Raw genomic sequence first — 25,983 nt, forward strand, 5'->3', positions numbered from 1 at the left:
GTCAGACCCTTGCTGTGGTCCTAGATCTGAGAACAGGGTCAGAAGCAAGGGTGGATCCAGAAGGGAATTCTGAGAATCTTGATGAAATAAGCCAACCCAAACCTGTTGCCATCAAGTCAATTCCGACTCATGGCAACCCATGTGTTGTAGAGTAGAACTATGATCCATAGGGTTTCTTGGCTGTAATCTTTATAGAAGCAGCTCTCTAGACCTTTCTTCCGTGGTGCTGCTGGATGGATTTGAACCGCTAACCTATTGGTTAGCAGCAGAACACAAACCATTTTCGCCACCCAGAGACCTTAAACCAGCCAAAAAACCAAAAACCAAACCTATTGCCATCAAGTCAATTCCAACTCACAGCGACCCTACAACAGAGTAGAACTGCCCATAGGATTTCCAAGGAGTGGCTGGTGTATCCCAGCTGCTGACCTTTCGGTTAGCAGCTGAGCTCTTAACCACTGTGCCACCGGGGCTCCAATAAGCCAACAGGGCACCTAAATTAATAAGAGCGTGTTCAGTAGTGGCAAACAATCTAATTGATCCTTAAAACCCACTGCAAGTACTGTAAAGTTGCCAAGCTTCTACCCAACCTCTTATTTACAAATGATTCTTATTTGGTGTATTTTGGCTTTTGCTTGTGTATCTATTCATTAGAAAAGATAAAACAATGATTAGGTTTTCTACTCATGGGTAATAAAAAGTTTAAAGAATAAAAGATTACATCTCCGTGGCTTGCATTCTGGGCATTTTATAAATTCTGGCAGAATGCCTTTCTCCAACCTTTCTTTAACCTTTAATCTAAATGAATGAGATATATCTGTAATAAAGAAAGAATAACCAAGGTGTCTTAATTTTATCCCACCTACTAGTTCATCCTGTATTTTGCAATCTGAAAACCTGCAATCCAGATTATGGCTTGGTCTAAGATTGGAAATTTCCCTACCCAACTATAATAACACTTTTTTAAAAAGTTGCATACATGAGCAGATGTCTAAATATTTTGCCACACAACCTGTTTGGCAATCTCCCCTACTCTCATAATGTTCCTTGCAGAGCATGGTATAAAGGTGGCCAGGATAGTAAAAGGGTAAACGTTAGTCCACATATACACAAAATTAGTATGATCACTTTTTAAGGCACAAAATCGTCCCGTGACCCATCCAAGGTACACAATAAATTCGTCAGAGCTGGAAAGAGAAAGTTTTTGTTGGATGCCCAGCATGGTACACTGCATGTTGGGTTGGTCTTGGCTCTGACAAACCTTCTTTTCCCTTCTAGGCATTCCAAAATAATCCCTTCGGAAAACATAGCCCTCTGAGGAGTTCACTGAGTTACCCATGGTAACCGTGCGTTTTAATTTCCAGCAAGGCAATGTCTTAAAGAAAAATATGGACGAACTAACACTAGAAGACACTAGCGCTAGAAAACAATAGCACTATAGCCTACATCTTAACCATGTCTCTTATCAAAATTTGGTGTATTTTGGCTTTTGATTGTGTTTAGTTAGATACAGTTTTCATCTTTTTTAAAGGGCCAGTACAGTAAAATTACCTTCCGGACACCTCTCTATCTTGGTGGGGCTCCCAGTGCTTACTGGTTGGTCAGAGCAACAGGAACAAACCGAGGCTTTCAAGGCTGTGTACAATCACTCACAGTTAATGGAAAGAGAATCGACATGAGGCCCTGGCCCTTGGGAAAAGCGCTTAATGGGGCCGATGTTGGTAAGTCACTCCCAGTGGGTTGGGGGTGCTGTTTCTGGCTTGGGCCAGGGTGGTGAGTATCTCTTTGGGTTGCAATCCTGAGTGGCTGGTTAATGCAGAACTTCAGGTGGGAGGTGGGCCCAAGGGGTAAGGTTGGTACTCTGCAAACATGATGACCCTGAGTCTGAATACCAAGGTATGATAAACCAAAGAGTGCACCAAACCCTTGGCTGTACCCTGCTGCTGCCTTGAATCTTCCTGAAAAGTGGCGTGGTCTCATTGGACAAAGCAACAAGTAATTCAACCCCTTCTCCCTACCTTACCCCCTTCCGTGAAAAAGTCAACACAGTAATGAAAGAAGAGCTTTCATATGTGCCCTGCTTCTGAAAAAAAATGGTCAAATTCAAAATTTTGACCACTGTACCAAATGCTTTCTCACTGAACCATCACACTAATTCTAGGAGGTAGAAAGTTTTATTATGCTCATTTTACAGATGAGGAAATGAGGCTTGTTGAAGTTAAATAACTTATCCAAAATAGTAGGCAGAGCTAAGATTGTTTCTAAATCCATAAGGACGTTTATTTTATCACTTAAGGCAGCAGGTAGATAATTCCAAGGTTGGTTAATTTAGTGACTCAGTGACAGCAGAACTCTTGGTTGATGTCTCTGTGATCCCCTTGCCTTTCACTTATAATCACAAAATGGAGCTGCAACTCTAAACGTTACATCCTCACATGACATTGCTTTTGGCAAAGCAAGGCCCTTTCTTGGGCCCCTTTTCCCTCCATCTCCAAGGTGTTAGTTTGAAAGAATGGCACGGTAAACACCCGTATACCCACTACCTAAATTCTACTATTAACATTCTTATATTTGCTTTATCACCTATCGATCCATTCTTCTTTCCATCCTTTGGTCAGAGCTAGGACTTGATCCTCATGATTCCAGGTGCATTTTGTTTTTGTTCATTTTATAGCTAATATTTTTTATTAGTTGAACACCTACCATATGTGCACACCATTCTAAGCACTTACTACTTTTATCATCCCAAGAATTCTATGAAATAGGTATTCCGGCTAGCCTTATTTTACAGATGAGAATCTGCAGCACAGAATAGTTGAGGAATTTGCCCAAGATCACTCTGCTTGTAAATGGTAGAGCCCAACTATGACCTCAGTCATCCTGGCTCCACAGCCTGCCCTTGAATCCATTGCATCTACCACATCAAAGTCTCCCCAGTGGGTCTCTAATTGCCTCCCTACACCTTTCCTGCTCCTACAGGTGATGGTATTGTTGGAACTACAAAAGATGAAGTCCACTTAAAAGGAAGACTACTATCTGTTTGTTATTCCCTGTGCTGTTTTTTCCCCAGTTTATCACTTAGTCAAAACAACTAGTAGACAGCAATGACCAAAATAATTATTAAGCACCCACTGCGGTAGGACAATGTCTCCAAAACCCCCCTTCTGGAATATCTGTGATGAATCAGAACATAAGAACCAGCAGTTTCGTCAGGAGTCTCATGTGGTTGTTAAGAACGTGAACTCTAAAGGCAGATTGCCTGAATGGGGCAAATCAGTTAACTGCTCTATGACTCAGTTTCCCTGTTTATAAATAGTACCTACCTCATAGGATTATTTCGTTTAAATGAGTCGTGGTGTATATAAAGTACTTAGACTAGGGTCTTGCACATAGTAAACATGATGTAAATATTTGATATTAATATTGTCATGATTATATTCTGGACTCCACCCGTCAGGCAATATATAAATTGTTACTTCTCTACTCATTGACCTCACAGGAAAACAGCCCTGCACGACACATCTGGCAGTTTCAAGGCGGCCAGCTTTTTTAATTCTAGCACAACGGGATGCCAACCTCTCCATTGAGCATATGGCACCAGGAGGGCCCACCTGGCTGGCTCCAGGCTCCCTAGGGGCAGTTATTGGGCTATTAGATTTCTCTCTATGAGCCTTAATGGTGGATGTTGATCACATTGCCTTTTTTCATTTGTTTCCATTTATTCCCTCCGGGGTACAAGACCAGGGCTGGTTATCCTTCCTCAACCTTTTATTTATTTCCCTTTGTGTTGTTGCTAGCTGCCATTGAATAAGCCCCCAGTTCAAGGCAATGCCATCACAAGAGAACAACACACTGCTGCTTTGTCCTGCACTATCCCCATGGGTTACAGATCAGACCCTTGTGCTCCCTGGGGTTTTCATTGGCTGATTTTTAGAAGTAGATTGCCAGGCCTTTCTTCCTGGTCAGCCATAGCAACATGCAACCCACCACTGACAAATGGGTGGTGGTTGTGCTTGAGGTACATTGGCTGGGAATTGAACCCCCATATAGAAGGTAAGAATTCTACCACTGAACCACCACTGCCCCGTCCTTTGTATTAGTCCTCCTGAAATGTAAGTTCTTGAAAGTTAAATGCAGTCTCACCATGGAAGACACTGGGCTCATGCAAACACCAGTAAGTTTCCAGAGAAGCAACAGGCTTCCAGGAGAGAGTGAAAGAGTTTCAGAGTCGTGGTTCCTCCATCTGACACCTGTAAGGTGGTACTGCCATCTTCTACCACAACTTTCTCTCTCCCCTACCTCACCATCCCCACCAAACCTGTTTTTACTTCTCAGAAGGGCCTTTTGTTATTCAAATCCTCCCACTCCCAACTCTATCATTAGGCTGTTTCCAGCTTCTGGACTCTCTCCTCATCTCACATTCTAGAATATTCAGCAACTGTAGCAAAATTTTGGATTTTCTAACCCAGAGAGTTCTTGTATTGTTTCCATCTAAATTTTCATCACCACTCATTTTTTCCAGCCCTGTCTTGGGTCTCTGCATCTTGCTGGAGTAATGTTACCAGTCAAGCATCCCAAATTACTTGAGATTCAGGAGTTCTGCAGTAGCCATTGGCCTTGCCATGGCTCGTCAATCTCTTTACTCATTCTTTCATTCAATAAATACTTATTTTCATGCCTACTTATTACTAGTCATAATGCTGGGTCTGCGGGTAAAGTAATGGACAAGACAGACAGGATCCCAGCTCAGTCCTAATGTGTCTGAGGACAGACCAAATTAATCAAATCATCACACAAATAAAAGTAAAATTCTAATTGGTGGTAAGTGTTACAAAGGAGAAGTGATGGTGCAACAAGAGTGTGTAATAGAGGCCTGGGGATCAGGGAAGGCATTTCTGAGCAAGTGATGTGAAGCTGATGTCTGAAGCAAGAATAAGACAAGGCAGAGGAGAGATAGTAGAACATTCCAGGTAGAGGGTTTGGCTTGTTCCAATGGGTGTATAAGGGGGAAATGGATAACATGACCCGGTTGGTGTCTCTAAAATCAAATCGGCCTCTCCATGGAGACTGTGAATGTTGGTGATATTCTCAGGGGCTATGGCTGAACAAAGCTCACTAGTCACTTCTGCTTGAGCTTCCAGTGGCCACTAGCTGGAATTCACAGACACCATCCCACAACAGTTATTGTGGCCAGCCATGTGGAGGAGATTGAATCAAATCGTTATCAGCCTTGAAGTCAGTCTCCTCTCCTGGGTACACGTTGTATGCTTAGTGTGTCCTCTCCTCCAGTGAGAGAGAAAGAAGATGGATCGAGTGAGCAGAGAGAGGACAGGATAAGACACTAGCCCTGCCGGGATGACACAATTGGGCCAAGGAGGGCTCATCATCTTAGAGGTGGACAGGCTACCAGCTCTGCAGGTGGAGCATTGGAGACTGAGGGGCAGAGCTGGCCCTTCCCGCCCCAATCAGAAACACACCCCCTTAGCCTTCATGCCCAGAAAAAGGGTTTTGTACTCATTTAGGTGGAAACCCTGGTGGCGTAGACTGTGCGGGCCAGACTGTGTCTAATTTGTTTCTTATACACAGGGAGAAAAGGAAGTCCAAAGGAACAGATGAAAAACAACCCAGGAAAACCTTTTTTTCACTTCATCTTGTGTAGTATGCTTGAAAATTACCGAGTGTATCCCTCGTGGGTCCTCTGTAATATGTTTGGTAAAGAAAGCTAACCAATCAGATGTGGAAGCTTCACCACATTTACCCCAGGGCACCTTCTGGCCCTCATAAAACTGTAACGTTAGAGGTAAAAAGAGGGGTTATAAAACCCACATGCTAAGGTACTATGGAGCCCTCTTCCATCCTCTCCCATACCAGACGGAGTCAACTACTCAGGCCAGTTAATAAGCTTAGACATGGCTGCTTAACTCCTTCAGGGCTTATCTTGTTTGCCTCAACTTTGAACCAACAAGGCAAGGCGGCTGCACTTAAGCTAATTGGGCTTGCACAAATCAGAACACTTTCAACATAAACACTCTGGTGACATTGGAGCAATTGAAATACATTCTTGTGGGAACAATAGATTAATTAAAGCAGAGTCATCCGCATCTGTGGTCATAAAGTTGCCCAGCTATGTGTGATTTAATTTATTGTGTCCACCATGTTTTAAAGAGTCTCTGTGACTCTTCATAAAAGAAACCAAAATCCAGTTAAAATGAAAGAGGATTCACTTATCCTGAAAGCTGGTTTGCAGTTGTGCAGGTGGAAGTCAACAGGAGGGGGAGCCAAATTCTGTCTGTTGAGAGCCGTGAGCTGTTGGAGCCTCAGCCCCATCGTCTTGGGTGGCGCGCATAGGAAATCTCTTTGTAATCCCTGCTGTGTCTTTAGGGGAATGCAGCAGCGGCATCTGTGATGAGGCCTTGTGCATCAATGGCGGCACCTGCACGGCAATCAAAGCTGACTCGTACATTTGCCTCTGTCCCCTGGGATTTAAAGGTCGACACTGTGAAGACGGTGAGAAAGAAGCAAGTCGATGGTGGTTTCTTTTATCTGCGTGTTAATTCACAGTTCGTGTAATTTTTCATCTGTGAGCTTTTAGTAAAGCACCATACATTTTGATGGGCTCAATGTCGCTTTGTCAGGAGGGATGGGGGAATCTTTTTTAGCAGGCTGGAGGGGCTCCAAATGCCAAAATATCAAACCAAAGAGTTGTTCGTTTTAAGATTCACTTGAGCTAAGCCGAAAAGCCTGCTACAGCTGCTAACCAAAAGGTTAGCGGTTCATATCCACCAGGCACTCCTTGGAAACTCTATGGGGCAGCTCTACTCTGTCCTACAGGGTTGCTATGAGTCGGAATCGACTCGATGGCAACAGGTTGGTTTGGGCTAAGCAAGCATAGGGTCCTCTTGGGCCTCAAATAACTTTTAAAGTAACTTGTGTCACATCTGCCACCTAACTACAGTGGTTATTGGGTGCTGTCCAGTCAATTCCAACTCATAGCCACCCAGTGTGACAGAGTAGAACTGCCTGTTAGGGTTTTCTTAGCAGTAATCTTTACAAAAGCAGATCACCAGGCCTTTCTTTCACTGAGCTGCTAGGTGGGTTCAAACTTCCAACCTTTTGGTTAGTAGCCAAGTGCTTAACCGTTGTGCCATGGGGCAGCTGGGAAATGTAGTTTAGCTCTGTGCCCAAGAGGAAAACCACATGGTTCTGGGTTTGCAACTAGCCAGTGTCTGCCACAGAGGGATGTCTAATGACATGCTTGTTTCCTCAGCTTTTACCCTGGCTGTTCCTCAATTCAGAGAGTCCCTGAGATCCTATGCGGCGACACCCTGGCCACTGGAGCCCCAGCATTACCTCTCCTTCACAGAGTTTGAGATCACCTTTCGGCCAGACTCGGGAGATGGTGTCCTCCTGTACAGCTATGACACCGGCAGCAAAGACTTCCTGTCCATCAACATGGCGGGGAGCCATGTGGAGTTCCGTTTTGACTGTGGCTCTGGAACCGGAGTCCTCAGGTAAGGCTGACACCTTCTAGAAACTTCTTCCCTCCAAAACCAAACAGTGGGCACTTGGAAAAAGACCAGATCGCCATCCAACAGCTCTCACTCTTCCTGTTTCCCCTCCACATTTCTCTTTTCTGAAACCTGTCCTGATTCATACAAATGAGGTGGTACTCTCCCTGCCTGAAAAGTTTTCTTTTTTTCAGATAACTATCCAGCAGGTAATATTCTCTGCTTTAAATTGTGGAAAATGGGCTTGCTTCAGAAACCCTGGTGGCGTAGTGGTTGAGAGGTACAGGTACTTACCAAAAGGTCGACAGTTCAAATCCACAGGTGCTCCTTGGAAACCCTATGGGGCAGTTCTACTCTGTCCTATGGGGTCGCTATGAGTCAGAATCAACTCGACGGCAACGGGTTTGGGTTTTTTTTTTGTGGGGGGGGGGTTGCTTCAGGTGGGGTGGGGGTGGGGAAGCCAACTGCTTTCATTTCCACCTGAGGCTGTGCAGTGTTGCAATGTGGAGAAACTCGATCAGGCACAATTAATTAGCACCTTGCACAGAGCTTTACATGTGCATGCTCAACAGATGTACAACTAGTGTAAAAGTATTAATTAGTTAAAAACATTAATGGATAGCTAATGACCAGAAATGCCCTTGATGACCTCACTGTAAATTTAAACTTTCTGCTTGCACTATTTTCTTCGATAAACCAAAACCAGACCTGCTGCCATTGAGTCTATTCTGACTCATGATGACCCCATGTGATTCTTCTGAGGCCCCCCGGGTGGAGTCCAAGCATTTAACTGTTTGTGTCACCCAGGAACTCTATTTCTTTGATACTCATTGCCATCAGTCGATTCTGACTCATAGTGACCCTAAAGGACAGAGTAAAACTGCCCCATAGGGTTTCCAAGGAGCAGATGGTAGATAGGAACTGCCGACCCTTTGGTTACCAGCCAATCTTTTAACCACTGCACCACCAGGGCTCCATTTCTTTGATAAACCAAAACCAAACCCATTGCAGTTGAGTCGATTCTGACTCATAGCGACCCTATAAGACAGATTAGAACTGCCCCATAGAGTTTCCAAGGAGCGCCTTGTGGATTCGAACTGCCGACCTTCTGTTTAGCCACTGTAGCACTTAACCACTCTGCCACCAGGGTTTCCATTTCTTTGACAGTAACGAGTTATTTAGCAACAGTATAGGCAAAAGCACCAAGGTCTCTTACTATTTTCTGTATGAAGGAACCTGACAATGAATCATCAGGAATGCAGACACTCAGTCCCTGACCAGTCTGCTCCAGGCAACAGATAGGAAGACTGTGGATGCATGTTTTTCAATAGGACAGTGGTTAGCAGGTGCTTTTAATGTAACCCAGTTGCAGACAAACAGACTTATGGTGACTCCCTGTGTGTTAGAGTAGAGCTGAGCTCTACAGCATTCACGATGGCTGATTTTTCAGAAGTAGGGCACCAGGCCTTTCTTCTGAGGTGCCTCTGGGTAGATTAGAGCTTCCAACCTTTGGTTAGCAGCGAGCATGTTAACCATTTCGCCACCCGGGGAGCTAATTTTAAAGTATTTGCTGGGTTTTTGCAGAGCTGGTTCTGACTAGTCAAAAAGTTTCCTCCTGTTGTCTAGTTTGTGCTATTAATTTACTCAGCAGATTCGATTGTTCCCAGCCAGTGACTCAGTATCTTTTTGAATCCCCTGGAGCCTGTAGTTGGTAGGTACAGACGTTTTTCTTATTTTTTTTGTGTCTCCTGTTTCTCATTGTGTTTCCCCATGGTGGTTTTAACCTTCCAGCCAGGGACCCACTGATCTATTGCAGACATGCTTCTTGTTCTCTTTTGAAACTCATGAGTGTGTTTTTCTCAATGGTGCCCTGCAGCAGGAAATTAGTTTTTGTTTGGGTTTTTTTTTTTTTATTATTTTGAAGAAAACTGTGGGCTCTATCCAATCATTATTTCTACTGCTAGACTCATTTTTAGAAAGAGAATGTGGGTGAAATGTTACAATCATACGTTGCCCTTAACTGCTGATCATTTCTCATGGCTGATGGGAAATGCTTGCTGTTACAGGTGTCAGCAATTCTTAAAAAGGAGTATTTGTTTTTGTCCCGTGGCTGCTTTCTTACACATCAGTGACAACTCCCACCTTGGGGAAGGGACAAACATTTTTGTATCTCTGGTTATGCAAACACATGACCTATAGATAACTTTGGTGGGTATTTAATTGATTCAATTTACATATGATTATGCAAAACAGCCTCAGCAATTCACTTAGAACTAAGCAATTCCCTTAGAAAAAGGAAGACACCTTGATTCTCACCTTGAGCTTTCAAAGGGCTTCTGCCCGGATAGCCATGACCAGAAGGAGCCAGGGGAGGGTTAGGGCTAAACAGCCCTCCTCCCTGACAGCTTGTCTGCACCACCCTGCCTCTCTGTAGTGGCAGCTCCATCTGTGCAGTCACGGGCTCATGGGACCATTGGAAGTCCAACATTTCTCTCTTTCATAACTTAGTACCTGTTTTTGACGAGAAGCATTTTTCATTTTTTTTTTTTAATACATAAATATTGTTTTCCTGCCTGTCAGGAAAGGTGACTGAAAGGATAATTTTTGAGTGTTCTTTTTCCAGTTGCCTTGAGTGGATTACAACTCATGGTGACTGCACATGTGTCAGAGTAAAACTGTGCTCCGTAGAGTTTTTCAAGGCTGATTTTCTAGACCTTTCTTCCAAGGTGTCTCTGGGTAGACTTGAACCTCCAACCTCTCAGTCAGCATCCAAGCAATGATGCAAGAAGATGCAAGGTAATGGTTTGCATCATCCAAGGACTCTTGAATTGTTCAAAATAAATAAATAAATAAAAGAACCATTGCTGTTGAGTCAATTCTGACTGATGGCAACCTCGTGCATTATAGAGTAGAATTGCTGTGTAGGATTTTCTTGGCTATAATCTTATAAAAGCAGATCTCCAGGCCTTTTGAGGCACAGCTGGCTGAATTTGAACTTAAACCTTTTGGTTAGTATACAAGAGCAAACCATTTGTGCCACCCAGGGACCAGTCTTAAGTGTTAGGTGTGATTCAAAGAAGGCAAGTTCTCTGAGTTTCCAAGAAGCAAACAGCCATTCATTCCCTTATCCCATCCCTCTCAAGTTTAAGGCTGACAACAGTGATCATTGCTGGTGTTTCAGACGCCCTTTGGAAGCTATTTGTTTTGAGAACCATTTCAAAGACTTCCTGCTTACTTAAGAAAGTTCAGTGAAAGGCTGAACTACAGGGAGTTGTGGAAATGGAGAAATCATTTTAACTTTAGGAAAAGGATAAAGTGGTCAAATTCATTATGAACCTGATTCAAAAAATCGAGACCATCGAAATGAGCTCTTGATGGCTGTGATCAATATTATTTCACTAAGGAAGGCAGTGTATTGACCAGGAATGACCTCTGCAGGACCAGAATATGGCTACAATGCCTTCCCTTATTATGGAGACAGACCACTTAAAACACGAAGCTTGCTTCTTTATTGCATATTGATTTAGCCGAGGTGATTAAATTCTAATTGCTAAGGACAAATTACAAAAGCATTTGCCAGAGCCAAAAATCAAGTGAGGGGATGATGACCTTTCAATAATTGTTTCCAGTGGTATTCCTGAGGGTTTTCTAAAGATGATTCAGGACCAAAACACATTGGAAATTTTAGTATGGGCCAGAAACTAGACATTCTTAGACATATAAATGCATAATTACACTCTTTATGCACAGGACATGATAAACGGTAACAGGCAAAACTCCCACAAATGTCATTTGAACTTACATGCTTCCACCATGAATTAGAAATTGAATTTTTAAAGTGGTTTTAATCCTTATCACAATGCCAGAAAATGTGGAATCTGCTTTCCCCCAACATTTTATTATGAGAAATTTCAGACATGTAGAAATGTTAACTGTACAGTAAATACCCTTATACTTACCACCTACTTTCTACCATTAGCATCTTGTTATATTTGCTTTCCCCCATGCATCTGTCAGTTTGTCCTACTATGGGGGCTTTCGTATTGCTGTGATACTGGAAGCTATGTCACCAGTATTCAAATACCGGCAGGGTCACCCATGGTGGACAGGCTTCAGCTGAGCTTCCAAACTAAGACAGACTAGGAAGAAGGACCCGGTGGTCTATTTCTGAAGAGAATTACCAAGTGAAAACCTTATGAATAGCAGAGGAACATTGTCTGATATAGTGCTGGAAGATGAGCCCCTCAGGTTGGAAGGCACTGAAAAGATAACTGGGTAAGAGCTGCCTCCTCAAAGTAGAGTCGAATGGAGTCAAGCTTTTGGGAAGTTCATCTGCTGATGTGGCACGACTCAAAATGAGAAGAAATAGCTGCAAACATCCATTAATAATCAGAATGTGGAATGTACGAAATATGAATCTAGGAAAATTGGAAATTGTCAAAAATGAAATGGAATCCATGAAGATCATTATCCTAGGCACTAGTGAGCTGAAGTGAACTGGTATTAGTCATTTGGAATCCGACAATCATGGTCTACTATGCCGGGAACAACAACTTGAAGAGGAATTGCGTTGCATTCGTCTTCAAGAACATTTTAAGATCTATCCTGAAGTACAATACTGTCAGTGATAGAATAATATACATACACCTACAAGGAAGACCAGTTAATACGACTATTATTCAAATTTACCCACCAACCATTAAGGCCAAAGATGAAGAAATTAAAGATTTTTACCAACTTCTGCAGTCTGAAATTGATGGTACATGCAATCAGGAGGCACTGATAATTATTGGTGATTGGAATGCAAAAGTTAGAAACAAAGAAGAAGGATTGGTAGTTGGAAAATACGGCCTTGGTAATAGAAACAATGCCGGAGATCGCATGATCAAATTTTGCAAGACCAACGACTTCTTCATTGCAAATACCTTTTTTACCAACATAAACAGTGACTATACACATGGACCTCACCAGATGGGATACACAGGAATCAAATCAACTATATCTGTGGAAAGAGATGATGGAAAAGCTCAATATCCTCAGCCAGAACAAGGCGGGAGCCGACTGTGGATCAGGCCATCAATTACTCATATAAGTTCAAGTTGAAACTGAAGAAAATTAGAACAAGTCCATGAGAGCTAAGGTACGACCTTGAGTATATACCACCTGAATTTAGAGACCATCTCAAGAATAGATCTGATGCGATGAACACTAATGACTGAAGACCACTTGAGTTGTGGAGTGATGTCAAGGACATCATATATGAAGAAAACAAGAGGTCATTAAAAAGACATGAAAGAAATAAAAGACCAAGATGGATGTCAGAAGAGACTCTGAAATTTACTCTTGAATGTCAAGTAGCTAAAGCAAAAGGAAAAAATGATGAAGTAAAAGAGCTGAACAGAAGATTTCAAAGGGTGGCTTGAGAAGACAAAGTATTATAATGACATGTTGAAAGACCTGGAGAAAGAAAACCAAAAGGGAAATGCTCAGCATTTCCCAAGCTGAAAGAACTGTAGAAAAAATTCAAGCCTCAAGTTGCAATACTGAAGGATTCTATGGGGAAAATATTAAACAATGCAAGAAGCATCAAAAGAAGATGAAAGGAATACACAGTCATTATACCAGAAAGAATTAGCCGCCATTCAACCATTTCAAGAGGTAACCAATGGTACTGAAGGAAGAAGTCCAAGCTGCAGTAAAGGCATTGGCGAAAAACAAGGATCCAGGAATTGAAGGAATACCAGTTGAGATGTTTCAACAAAAGAATGCAGCGCTGGAAGTGCTCACTCATATATGCCAAGAAATTTGGAAGACAGCTACCTAGCCAAATGACTGGAAGAGATCCATATTTATGCCTATTCCTTAGAAAAGTGATCCAATGGAATGCAGAAATTATCGAACAATATCATTGATAGTGCATGCAAGCAAAATTTTGCTGAAGATCTTTCAAAAGCAGCTGCACCAGTATATTGACAGAGAACTGCCAGAAATTCAAGCCAGATTTAGAAGAGGATGTGGAACCTGGGATATCATTGCTGATGTCAGAGGGACCCTGGCTGAAAGGAGAGCATACCAAAAAGATGTTTACCTGTGTTTTATTGACTATGCAGAGGCATTCGACTGTATGGATCATAACAAATTATGGATAACATTGCAGAGAATGGGAATTCCAGAACACTTAATTATGCTCATGTAGAATCTGTGCATGGATCAAGAGGCAAACAACAAAAGGATACTGCATGGCTTAAAGTCAGGAAAGGTGTGCATCAGGGTTGTATCCTTTCACCATACTATACAATCCAGGCGCTCCTTGGAAACGCTACAGGGCAGTTCTACTCTGTCCTATAGGGTCACTATGAGTCGGAATCGACTTGACAGCAGTAGGTTTTAGTGGGATACAATCTGTATGCTGAGAAAATAATCCGAGAAGCTGGACTATATGAAGAAGAACCGGGCATCAGGATTGAAGAAAGACTCATTAACAACCTGCGTTATGCAGATGACACAGCCTTGCTTGCTGAAAGTGAAGAGGACTTGAAGCACTTACTGCTGAAGATCAAAGACCACAGCCTTCAGTATGGATTACACCTCAGCATAAAGAAAACAAAAACCCTTACAACTGGACCAGTAAGCAACATCATGATAAATGGAGAAAAGTTTGAGGTTGTCAAGGATTTCATTTTACTTGGATCCACAGTCAACACCCATGGAAGCAGCAGTCAAGAAAGCAAAAGATGCACTGCATTGGGCAAATCTGCTGCAAAAGACCTCTTCAAAGTGTTGAAGAGTAAAGACGTCACCCTGAAGACTAAGGTGTGCCTGACCCAAGCCTTGGTGTTTTCAGTCGCCTCATATGCATGCGAAAGCTGGACAATGAGTAAGAAAGACTAAAAAATAATTGACGCTTTTGAATTGTGGTGTTGGCAAAGAATATTGAATATACCATGGACTGCCAAAAGAATGAACAAGCCTATCTTGGAAGAAGTACAGCCAGAACGCTCCTTAGAAGTAAGGATGGCAAGACTACGTCTCACATACTTCGGACGTGTTATCAGGAGGGATCAGTCCCCAGAGAAGGACATCATGCTTAGTAAAGGAGAGGGTCAGTGAAAAACAGGAAGACCCACAATGAGAGAGATTGACATAGTCGCTGCAACAGTGGGCTCAAGCATAGTAACAATTGTGAGGATGGCACAGTATTTCGTTCTGGTGTGCATAGGTAGGGTTGCTATGAGTCGGAGCCGACTCTAAGGTACCTGACAACAACAGGATATTTGCTTGGTTATATATCTATCCATCCTTATATCCCTATCTCCGTTTACCCTTTTTTTTTTTTTTAAGCATTTCAAAGGAGGTTGCAGACATCAGGCATCAGTACACAAGGAATCTGTTTTTTTTACGTCATCACCCATATAATGTTTTTCTCTTTTTCAAACCTTTTACACAATTAACATCACATTTTACCTTCCTGTTACCCTCATGGTATCTAGAAACCTGGGCTCATCCTATCCACATTTCAGGCTTGCTGTTAGGAATAAATAAAATAATAAATGCAATCTTCCTAGCATGAAAGGAGCCCTGGTGGCACAGTGGTTAAAGTACTCAGCTGCTAACCAAAAGGTTGGCAGTTTGAACCCACTAGCTGCTCCTGAGAAGCAATCTGCTTCCACAAAGATTTACAGCCTTGGAAATCCTAAGGAGCAGTTCTACTCTGACCTATAGCGTCATTGAGTTGGAATCGACTTGACAAAGTGGTTTGCGACTCCTGCCATTTTTACTAAGCAGGAATTACTGTTTTCTGTTTACTGAATAGATTATGTGAGGTCCCTAAGGTCAGTATTGGTATGATCAGAGCTAGACTGATGCACGTTATGCATACGACCAGTGATTCTTGGTTTCCATCTTCCAACAGGAGTGAAGATCCCCTCACCCTAGGCCATTGGCACGAGCTTCGAGTATCTCGCACAGCGAAAAATGGAATCTTGCAGGTGGATAAACAGAAGGTAGTGGAGGGAATGGCAGAGGTAAGAACATAGCCTTTACCCTTGCTGGTTAATGTGAACTGGGTTACTGTTTTCTGCCTGTCGTGCATGAGTATGAACTTGGACTCCAGTGCTTGGGTGGAAATCCCAGCTAACCACTGAGCAAGTTACTTAACTTTCTGTTCCTCAACTGGGAGTGGAGAGAATAATAATACTGGCCTTATGGGGTCGTTGTAAGGATTAAGTGAGTAAATATAAATAACTTGCTTAAAAATTAGGTGCCGTTCACCCAACCCTACCATCACCCCTGCCTTTGTTTCTGTAGGCAGTATAATGTAGGTGGAGCCCTAGTGGCACAGGATTAAGTGCTGGCTGCTAACCAAAATTTCGGCAGTTAGAATTCACCAGCCAGCCTTTGGAAACCCTATGGGGCAGTTCTACTCTGTCCTGTAGGATCTCTATGAGTTGGAATGGACTCAAAGGCAACTGGTATGGGTTTTGGGGGGTTTCACAGTGTAGTGCACAGTCTCCATGGAGACCAAGGGTACAGGGGTGATGAGCCTGACAAGAACACCCAGCTCTACCACTTAGCAAGAGTGTGAACAGGGTATCTAAGGTATGGCAGATGCCCTGGGTGCCACTTGAAGGGGGTACCAGTGAGCAGTTTCTACTAACCATTGCAGTTTCCACTGCCAGCTGTGAGAGATCATTTAGCAAGTTAAAACTAATACTTTCCTTCATATTTTAGCACCCTTTCCTGAACTTAGTACATTCCTTCCTACCCCTTTCTTTCCTACCCCTTCCTTCCTTACCCACCCAACTTTTCTGCCTGGTCAGGTCCCAGCCAGCCCTCAGGCTCAAGGCCTCAATCCATCTCCTGCTGCCCAGGCCTTGACCCGGGTCCCCATCCACCCACCTGCACACCAAATCCCCTCTTTCCCTCTGAAAAGTTTCTAGACTTTAGGGACTATTTTCTCCTGATGTAACCTTCCACCAAACTGGAGGGAAAAGTTAATCGAGGCCAGAGAAGAGCCAGGGTGGTAGGAGGGACCCACAAGAGCCAGTTAAAAAAAAAAAAAAAAAAGGTTTCTCTTCCATGATGACTAACTGGGCCTCCAACGCAGAGTTTTGGTTGTTGGGTTAATGGTCCAAGGTACCCGTTAGTGCTAAATATTTAAGATGAGTGCCAGATATTTGGACGAGTCAAGATTTCAGCGCTTGCCATAGGCAGTATTTTAGTAGATATGTCTCTGCACTGGTTACTTGACCTCTCCAAGTCTGTTTTCTCATCATAAGATGAAGATAGTGGTGACAATAGTAATACCTACTTCATAAACTTGTGAGAAGTAAATGAATTATAGATGTAAAACACAACAGTACTTGGCACATGTTTGTCACTATGTAGTTTTGCTTATTGTCACTATCATTAGTTAATAGAGTACTATCACGAATTTAAGGACAAAATTTCCAGTCAATTTATAACTTTCATCTATTCGTTTACGTCTAAGGCCATATCCAAAGGAAACCCAAATTTTTATGAAGAGTTAAGGGATATTTGCTTTAGAAGACATAATCCACTAGGATTCTGCAGAGGAAACAAAACACAGTGTCCTAAAAACAACGGGGACAGATTTGCCAACATCTTAATTCACAACAGTTTTTATTCTGTGTGACACAAACTTTGAAGTGGGCATTGACAAATTTGGGTGTTCTGATAAGCAAATGTATTGGTAGAAAAAAAAAAAGAAAGGAAGGAAAAGAGAACTTTGGTGGGGAAAGAGATGTTTGCCTGAGAAGAAAAGAAAGAACACACTGCCCAGAAGCCAGCCTCAGGGACTGCAGTGGTAGAAGCTCCTGTGGGAACCAAGGACCTCTTTGGAAATGAGAAGAATCCTAAACTGCGTTCTATTTCAGGAGTTAAGAGCCCTTCATACCTAGAAAAAGTTCTCCATAAATATTCGTGGAAGAAAGAAAGGAAATGAGGCACAAAGGAAGAATAGAATGGAAAGAGGAAGGAAGGAAGGGAGGGAGGGAGGGCAGAAGGGAGAGAGGAAGGAAGATGGATGAAAGGACATGGATTTTAAAGGGAAAACAGCAGTCACTTCTGGTACAATCCAGAAAACACTAACAGGTGACTTTAGCCCAAGACAGTATTGGAAGCTCTCAAGGATAGACATGAGGGGTATGTGGGTTTAATCATGTAAATTCAAAAAGCCATTGTATCTCTCCAGGCCTTAATTACAACCATCTGTGAAACAGGAACAAAAGCTTAGGATGGGAGTGTTTGTAAATAAATAGTACCTTTAAGGCCTTTGATTGTAAAGCCAAGGAACTCTTCAGGACACAGCACTTACCCCTAGGATCCTACAGAGAAGCCACAACACAGGTGAAAGCCATACCTCAGAGTTTCTGTTATTGCCGTATCAGAGAATGAAACTGAAACTGTTCCAGTAAAGCTGATGCCCTTTCTCTTGGGGTTTATTTCCAAACAGGTTTGGGTGGATGGCGCAGGCTGGAGTTCTGCCCAGCGGGAAAGCCACACAAACACACGGAAGGTGTGACCATTATGTGTGGCTGCAAGGGTGGTTCTGCTGAGGCTGCTCTGAGCCAGGAGTGGGAAAGCCCGATGCTTGACCTCAGTGGGTTGAGCCTTAATCACGTCTCCTCCCAGGCGGTTCTCTCCCCAGCTGCCCTCCCACCCTGTTCAAAAGCTTGGCTGACAGTGGAAGCTGCCATCATAGAGCTTAGTGACTGGCAGAGGCAGGGGCCAGAGCACACTTCTGGGGACTAAATCAGGAGCTAGGCACAGTCTGTGTCCAGACTGACCCCTGGAATGCTCACCTGAGAAATACCCACCAAAACTAAAACACCGAACCAGTTGCCATCTAGTCAATTTGGCTTCATGGCATTCCCATGTGGACGCGGTTTCAGAGTAGAACTGTGCTCCATAGGGTTTTCAAGGCTGATTTTTTGGAAGTAGATTGCCAGGCTTTTCTACTGAGGAGCCTCTGAGTGGACTCAAACCTCCAGCCTTTCAGTTACCAGACAAGCTTATTAACCTTTCGTACCCCCCAGGGCTCTTCCAACACCTCAGCATGGCTTATAAGGCTCTGCCTGATCTGACCACTCCCTCACTCTGCCCTGACACCTGTACTCCCTCCAAGCCCTGGCTTCTTCCTGTTTCTACAGTTCTACCTCTTCCTTGGCTGTGCCCCTATTCCCTATGTCTAGCGTATGGGACACACACTGCCACTAGGTGCACCCACAGCCACTTGTACAGTCCCCGTAAGAGTACTGATCCCAACTGCCTGCCACTAGTTTGTATTCCCCACCATCGTCAACCCACTAAGGGCGGGGACTGGTCTTTCTTATTTACTGTTGTTTGCCCAACATTTGACAAAATGCCTCGGACATAGCAGGTGTCCAATAATATGTGTCAAATAAATGATTAGATTCCGCTACTACTTTTTTTATTTCTTTTACCATAAACCAAAGCAAACGATAACTTAAGTTACTCGAAGTGTGTTTATCGCCAGAGATCTCAGTTTTTTTTAATTTATCTTCTGTATGCTGTCTTATGATATTTCAACTTGTTGCTTAAGGCTCAAGTTTGAATGAGTTTAGACATTACATATTACACCGCTTGTTATCTAGCCCACCCACTGGAGTTTAGGCTATTAAAATGACCAGAAGTAGGGAAAGTCTTTGTGGTAACTGACATTGGGGAGTTCCTTGCAATTTCAATAGATGGAAGAATGTCTCATCCTTTGTATTTGATAATAAGGAGTGCCCCCCACCCATGTGCCTCTCCCTTTCTCTTGGCCCCCCAGGGGCTCCACCTTTATCATTACGGAATATAACTATAACTGGCCATACTGGAACGCTGATTAGGCATCCAGCTCTGTGCAAAGTGCTACCTAAGTAGTAGCCCATTCCTTCCTTGCAGCAGCCAGGAGGAGCTAGTCTGTTCCAGTCAGTCACAAATAACCCCAAAACATCAGCAGCCAGTAATAAGGGTTTGGGGGCAATGGTGGTTCAGTGATAGAATTCTCACCTTTCGTGCGGCAGACCCAGGTTTGATTCCCGGACGATGCACCTCATGCATGGCCACCACCTGTCTGTCAGTGGTGGCTTGCGTGTTGCTGTGATGCTGAACAGGTTTCAGCAGTGTTTCCAGACTAAGGTGGACTAGCAAGAAAGGCCTGGCAATCTACTTCTGAAAATCAGCCAGTGAAAACCCTATAGACCACAACAGTCTGATCTGCAGCTGATCATGGGGAAGACACAAGACCAGGCAGCATTTTGTTCTGTTACGCATGGGATCGCCATGAGTTGGGGCTGACTAGGTGACAGGTAACAGCAACATAAACGTGTTTATTTCTCACTCATGCCACATGTCCATTAATGGTTAGCTGCAGCTTTATTTGGAGACTGAAAGAACAGCCACTGACCCTTCATCATGGCAGAAGGAGAAAAGGACCTGGCTCTGAAAGCTTCTGCCCAGAAGTGATTCATGTCTTTTCTGCGCATGTTTTGTTGGACAGAGCAAATCACGTGACTGCACCTGAGATGGACAGGTTGAGGATAATCTTCCTGCAGGGAGGGGCACTACAGGAAGAGGCACTAAATACTGGCAAATGATAATTCAGTCTACCACACTCACCATGACACAGCAATGAGGTAGAGTCTGTGATTCCCATTTTACAGATGTTGAAACTGAGTCTCAGAGAGGTTAAGAAATTTACGACCATCCGAACAAGTGGTAAGTAGCAATGCAAAGCAATGTGAAAGTTAAGCAAATATGTAGACAGATGGTTGTGATAGGGTCTTGAGGCTGTCTCTACCTGAACAGGCACAAGGCATAGTTGATCGTCTTGATAATATATTCTAAAGTTATAACATGTATTGTTTTTACTCTGTTGGCAGGGAGGCTTCACACAGATTAAGTGCAACACAGACATATTTATCGGTGGTGTCCCCAATTACGATGACGTGAAGAAGAATTCGGGCATCCTCAAGCCATTTAGTGGGAGCATCCAGAAGGTACAACCTTAATTTTCTTGTATTTATGGTGTGACCCGGACTGTGATTTTCACATAGGGTGTTGGAATCAAGGTTTATGAACAGAGCAATCTGCTGAACCCAAATAGAATCTTTGAGAAATTTTTTGAAGTTTTAAGTTTCATTTCTTAATGCACACAGCCTAGCTTCCCATTTCCACTGTCTTAAACACCTGCTCCTGGGTCCATACCCAGCAGGCATCCCACGAGTGCCACTCAGAGAAGACAAATTCCTACAGCAAATCTACCAAAATATTGTGGGACAGGTGAGTGAGGCAAATGGCACCAGGTCACCAGTATTCTTCTCCAACAGGGAAGGAGACCAGTGGGGTCTAATAGCAGTACTAGCAGTCCCCAGATTATGAATGAGTTCCATTCCTAAGTCTGTCTTTAAAGTCGAATTTGTACATAAGTTGGAACAGTTAGGTACAGTTCATATCTAATGTCGGCCAAATGTTTGTCATAGTATATAATATATAGCATACCTTTCTATGCATAAAAAACCCTAAAGAAATACTTCCAGATATGCTAAAACATCTTTAACATAATAACACAGTAACAATAATAATAATGTTTTGATATGCCCTGCAAAGTAGTGCCCATTTGTTATTACGAACCATTGTATGTGCCTCGAATTTTTTTTTAATAATTTTTATTGTGCTTTAAGTGAAAGTTTACAAATCAAGTCAGTCTCTCACACAAAAACCCATATACACCTTGCTAAAAAAAAAAAAAAAAAAATTTTTTTTTTTTTTTTTAGCATACTCCCAATTACTCTCCCCCTAATGAAACAGCCCGCTCTCTCCCTCCACTCTCTCTTTTTGTGTCCATTTCACCAGCTTCTAACCCCCTCCACCCTCTCATCTCCCCTCCAGGCAGGAGATGCCAACATAGTCTCAAGTGTCCACCTGATCCAAGAAGCTCACTCCTCACCAGCATCCCTCTCCAACCCATTGTCCAGTCCAATCCATGTCTGAAGAGTTGGCTTCGGGAATGGTTCCTGTCCTGGGCCAACAGAAGGTCTGGGGCCATGACCACCGGGGTCCTTCTAGTCTCAGTCAGACCATTAAGTCTGGTCTTATGAGAATTTGGGGTCTGCATCCCACTGCTGTCCTGCTCCCTCAGGGCTTCTCTGTTGTGTTCCCTGTCAGGGCAGTCATCCGTTGTAGCTGGGCACCATCTAATTCTTCTGGTTTCAGGATGACGTAGTCGCTGGTTCATGTGGCCCTTTCTGTCTCTTGGGCTTGTAATCGCCTTGTGTGCTTGGTGCTCTTCATTCTCCTTTGATCCAGGTGGGTTGAGACCAGTTGATGCATCTTAGATGGCTGCTTGCTAACGTTTAAGACCCCAGACACCACTCTTCAAACTGGGATGCAGAATGTTTTCTTAACAGATTTTATTATGCCAATTGACTTAGATGTCCTTTGAAACCATGGTCCCCAGACCCCTGCCCTGCTACGCTGGCCTTCAAAGCATTCGGTTCATTCAGGAAACTTCTTTGCTTTTGGTTTAGTCCAATCGTGCTGACCTCCCCTATATTGTGTGCTGTCTTTCCCTTCACCTAAAGTACTTCTTATCTACTATTTAATTTGTGAATGCCCCCTCCCACTCTCCCTCCCTCTCCCACTCTCCCTCCCTCCCCACCTCATAACCACGAAAGAATGTTTTCTTCTCAGTTTAAACTATTTCTTAAGTTCTTATAATAGAGTTCTTATACAATATTTGTCCTTTTGCAGCTGACTAATTTCACTCAGCATAACGCCTTCCAGATTCCTCCATGTTATAAAATGTTTCACAGATTCATCACTGTTCTTTATTGATGTGTAGTATTCCATTGTGTGAATATACCGTAATTTATTTATCCATTCATCTGTTGATGGGCACCTTGGTTGCTTCCGTCTTTTTGCTATAGTAAACAGTGCTGCAGTAAACATGGGTGTGCATATATCTGTTCGTGTAAAGTCTCTTATTTCTCTAGGATGTATTCCAAGGAGTGGGATTGCTGGATCATATGGCAGTTCTATTTCTAGCTTTTTAAGGAAGCGCCAAATTGATTTCCAAAGTGATTGTACCATTTGACATTCCCACCAGCAGTGTAGAAGTGTTCCAGTCTCTCCACAGCCTCTCCAACATTTATTATTTTGTGTTTTTTGGATTAATGCCAGCCTTGTTGGAGTGAGATGGAATCTCATTGTAGTTTTGATCTGCATTTCTCTAATGGCTAATGATCGTGAACATTTCCTCATGTATCTGTTAGCTACCTGAATGTCTTCTTTAGTGAAGTGTCTATTCATATCTTTTCCCATTTTTTAATTGGGTTATTTGTTTTTTTGCAGTTGAGTTTTTGCAGTATCATGTCGATTTTAGAGATCAGGCACTGTTCAGAATGTCATAGCTAAAAACTTTTTCCCAGTCTGTAGGTAGTCTTTTTACTCTTTTGGTGAAGTCTTTGGATAAGGGTGTTTGATTTTTAGGAGCTCCCGGTTATCTAGTTTTTCTTCTACATTCTTTATAAAGTTTTGCATACTGTTTATGCCGTGTATTAGGGCTCCTAATGTTGTCCCTATTTTTCTTCCATGATCTTTATTGTTTTAGTTTTTATATTTAGGTCTTTGATCCATTTTGAGTTAGTTTTTGTGTATGGAGTGAGGTATGGGTCTTGTTTCATTTCTTTGTAGGTAGATATCCAGTTATGCCAGCACCATTTGTTAAAAAGACTGTCTTTTCCCCAATTAACTGTTTTGGGGCCTTTGTCAAATATCAACTGCTCATATGTGGATAGATTTATGTCTGGATTCTCAATTCTGTTCCACTGGTCCATGTATCTGTTGTTGTACCAGTACCAGGCTGTTTTGACTACTGTGGTGGTATAATAGGTTCTAAAATCAGGTAAAGTAAGGCCTCCCATTTTGTTCTTCTTTTTCAGCAATGCCTTATTTATCCAGGGCCTCTTTCCCTTCTTTATGAAATTGGTGATTGTTTCTCCATCTCATTAAAGAATGTCCTTGGGATTTGGATCGGAATTGCATTAAATGTATAGATCGCTTTTGGTAGAATAGACATTTTTATAATGTCAAGTCTTCTTATCCACGAGCAAGGTATGTTCTTCCACTTATGTAAGTCTCTTTTGGTTTCTTGCAGGAGAGTACTGTAGTTTTCTTTGTTTGAATTTTTAATATAATAGGCTTTACAGTCCGTTTTAACTATGGGTTGTATGTAAATCAGATGTTCATAACACAGGACCGCCTGTAGTCTTGGCTGTTTGTCTCACCTTGGAATTAGTTTCATGTTTGCTCGAAACAAGTTTTCTTGGGCAAGAGTCAACCCTCATGCGCACTCTACCTCATGTTTCAGCAGTTTTTGTCTATCGGTCATTAACCAAGCTCTTAAGAGCATAGATTAAAGCATCCTTCCATAGAAGACTCAGAAAAAAACACTCAGCTAGTGAAAAGATACAGGGCCTGACCCCACTCACGCATGTCTCTTATTTTTCTCTTGGGGCTGCCATGGTTCTTTCTGGTTATGAGAATATGCTCTGTCTGCAATAGATGCGCAGGGTGGACTCACCAGCCCAGATTGCCAGGAACACCAAACACTGGGAGAGAATGCATCTGAGGAAAAGCATATTCAGTTCCCTGCTACTACCTCATCCTGTTTTCCTTCAGTGGCCAGTGGTAGCGTGGGGGCCATCGATCTTCTTCAGAGCAGAGGCAAAGCACAAGAGAGGCTAAGATGCAGGAGGGACAGTGAAAGGACATCCTGTCGTGATTTGCTCCTGGCGCAGTGGGACGGCCTGCTGAGGCTGTGTCCCTCTGTCCCAGTGCCAAGCCCATCAATATTGACTGACTCTACTGTGTTTCCTTTTGTTGCTGAACTGTGATGTCAGTGACAACTCCATTTAGACCATTGTCCCTCATGAGTGGGACTGGCCATGTTTAATCCTGTCTCTGAAATTCTTGAAGTTTCTGGGTGTCTTAGTCATCTAGTGCTGCTATAACAGATGGCTTTAACAAACAGAAATTTATTCTCTCACAGTCTAGGAGGCTAGAAGTCCAAATTCAGGGTGCCAGCTCTAGGGGAAGGCTTTCTCTCTCTGTTGGTTCTGGGGGAAGGTGCTTGTCATCAATCATCCCCTGGACCAGGAGCTTCTCAGCACAGGGACCTTGGTCCAAAGGATGAGCTATGCCCCTGGTGCTTCTTTCTTGGTGGTATGAGGTCCCATGTCTCTCTGCTCCCTTTGCTCTTTTATATCTCGAAAGAGATTGACTTAAAACACAACCTAATCTTATAGATTGAGTCCTGCCTCATTAACATAACTGCTTCTAATCCCACTTCATTGACATCACAGAAGGTAGGATTTACAACACCTATCACATCAGATGATGAAACGATGGGCAATCACACAGTAAGTGGGAATCATGGCCCAGCCAAGTTGATACATATTTTGGGGGGACACAACTGAATCTGTGACACTGGGTGATACAGTTAAGGAGTTTGGCCGCTAACCAATTTTGGAGATTCGAGTCCACCCAGAGGCACTTTGAAAGAAAGACCTGGCGATCTACTTCTGAAAAAAACCCAGCCATTGAGAACCCTACTTTGACACATGCGGGGTCATCACCAGTTGGAATCAACTCAAGGACAATTGTTGGTGGTTGGAATTCCCACATACGAAGCAGTTAGAGATGCTAGGAGATGTACTCCCTTCTCCCCACCCTTTCTGTCTCGCCCTCTCTTCACCCATCACACACATCCTTTTCTTACTCGCTTCCTTAAGGCCTCCCTCCCCTCCTGGTGACAGGGTCACAGCTGTGCCATATCCCACACTAAGTGATGCCTCTCTTGGCTTGTCTCAGGAACAGTCTTTCACTGGCGGCACGGAAAAGGGAAATTGTGGAAAGATTCCGGCTACTCTCCAGCAGCTTCTGGGATGCAGGGCTGGAGAACAGTTTTTTCCCATGGTTCATGGATTTGTGGCAGGAGGTGCCAGTGGGGCTCCCTGGGAGGTGTTCACGCTCTCACCAAGTGCTGCAAGGCCTGTGTGACACTGAAACACCCACAGCTCCAAACCAAAGACTGGAAAATTCAGGTCCATTAATTTGGGACTGTGTAGTTAACCTCTCTCTGGAGGGCAATGGTGGTTCAGGAGTAGAATTCTTTCCTTCTGTGGGGAAAACTCGGGTTCGATTCTTGGCCAGTGGACCTCAGACACAGCCACCACCCATCTGTCAGTGGAGGCTTGCATGTTGCTATGATGTTGAACAGGTTTGAGCAGAGCTTTCAGAATAAGACACTAGGAAGAAAGGCCTGGTGATCTACTTCCAAAAATCCGGCAATGAAAATCCTATGAATCGCAACAGTTCAAGCCCATTGTGCATGGGGTCTTCGTGAATCAGGGGCCAGCTTGATGGCAGCTAGGAGCAACAACAAACC

General features: G+C 43.2%; 1 protein-coding gene across 1 annotated transcript in view; it reads left to right on the forward strand.

Annotated features, from left to right (window-relative positions):
* EGFLAM (EGF like, fibronectin type III and laminin G domains) overlaps positions 1 to 25,983 on the forward strand; it is a 78,563-nt gene that overhangs the window by 10,626 nt on the left and 41,954 nt on the right. Inside the window, exons 6-10 of the mRNA XM_003408003.3 lie at positions 1,532 to 1,721; positions 6,382 to 6,507; positions 7,268 to 7,511; positions 15,421 to 15,532; positions 20,417 to 20,533. Of these exons, the coding sequence (XP_003408051.2) occupies positions 1,532 to 1,721; positions 6,382 to 6,507; positions 7,268 to 7,511; positions 15,421 to 15,532; positions 20,417 to 20,533 (789 nt within the window). The remainder of the gene's footprint in view (positions 1 to 1,531; positions 1,722 to 6,381; positions 6,508 to 7,267; positions 7,512 to 15,420; positions 15,533 to 20,416; positions 20,534 to 25,983) is intronic.

Source organism: Loxodonta africana, chromosome 2, assembly GCF_030014295.1.
Source record: "Loxodonta africana isolate mLoxAfr1 chromosome 2, mLoxAfr1.hap2, whole genome shotgun sequence".
Lineage (NCBI taxonomy): Eukaryota > Metazoa > Chordata > Mammalia > Proboscidea > Elephantidae > Loxodonta > Loxodonta africana.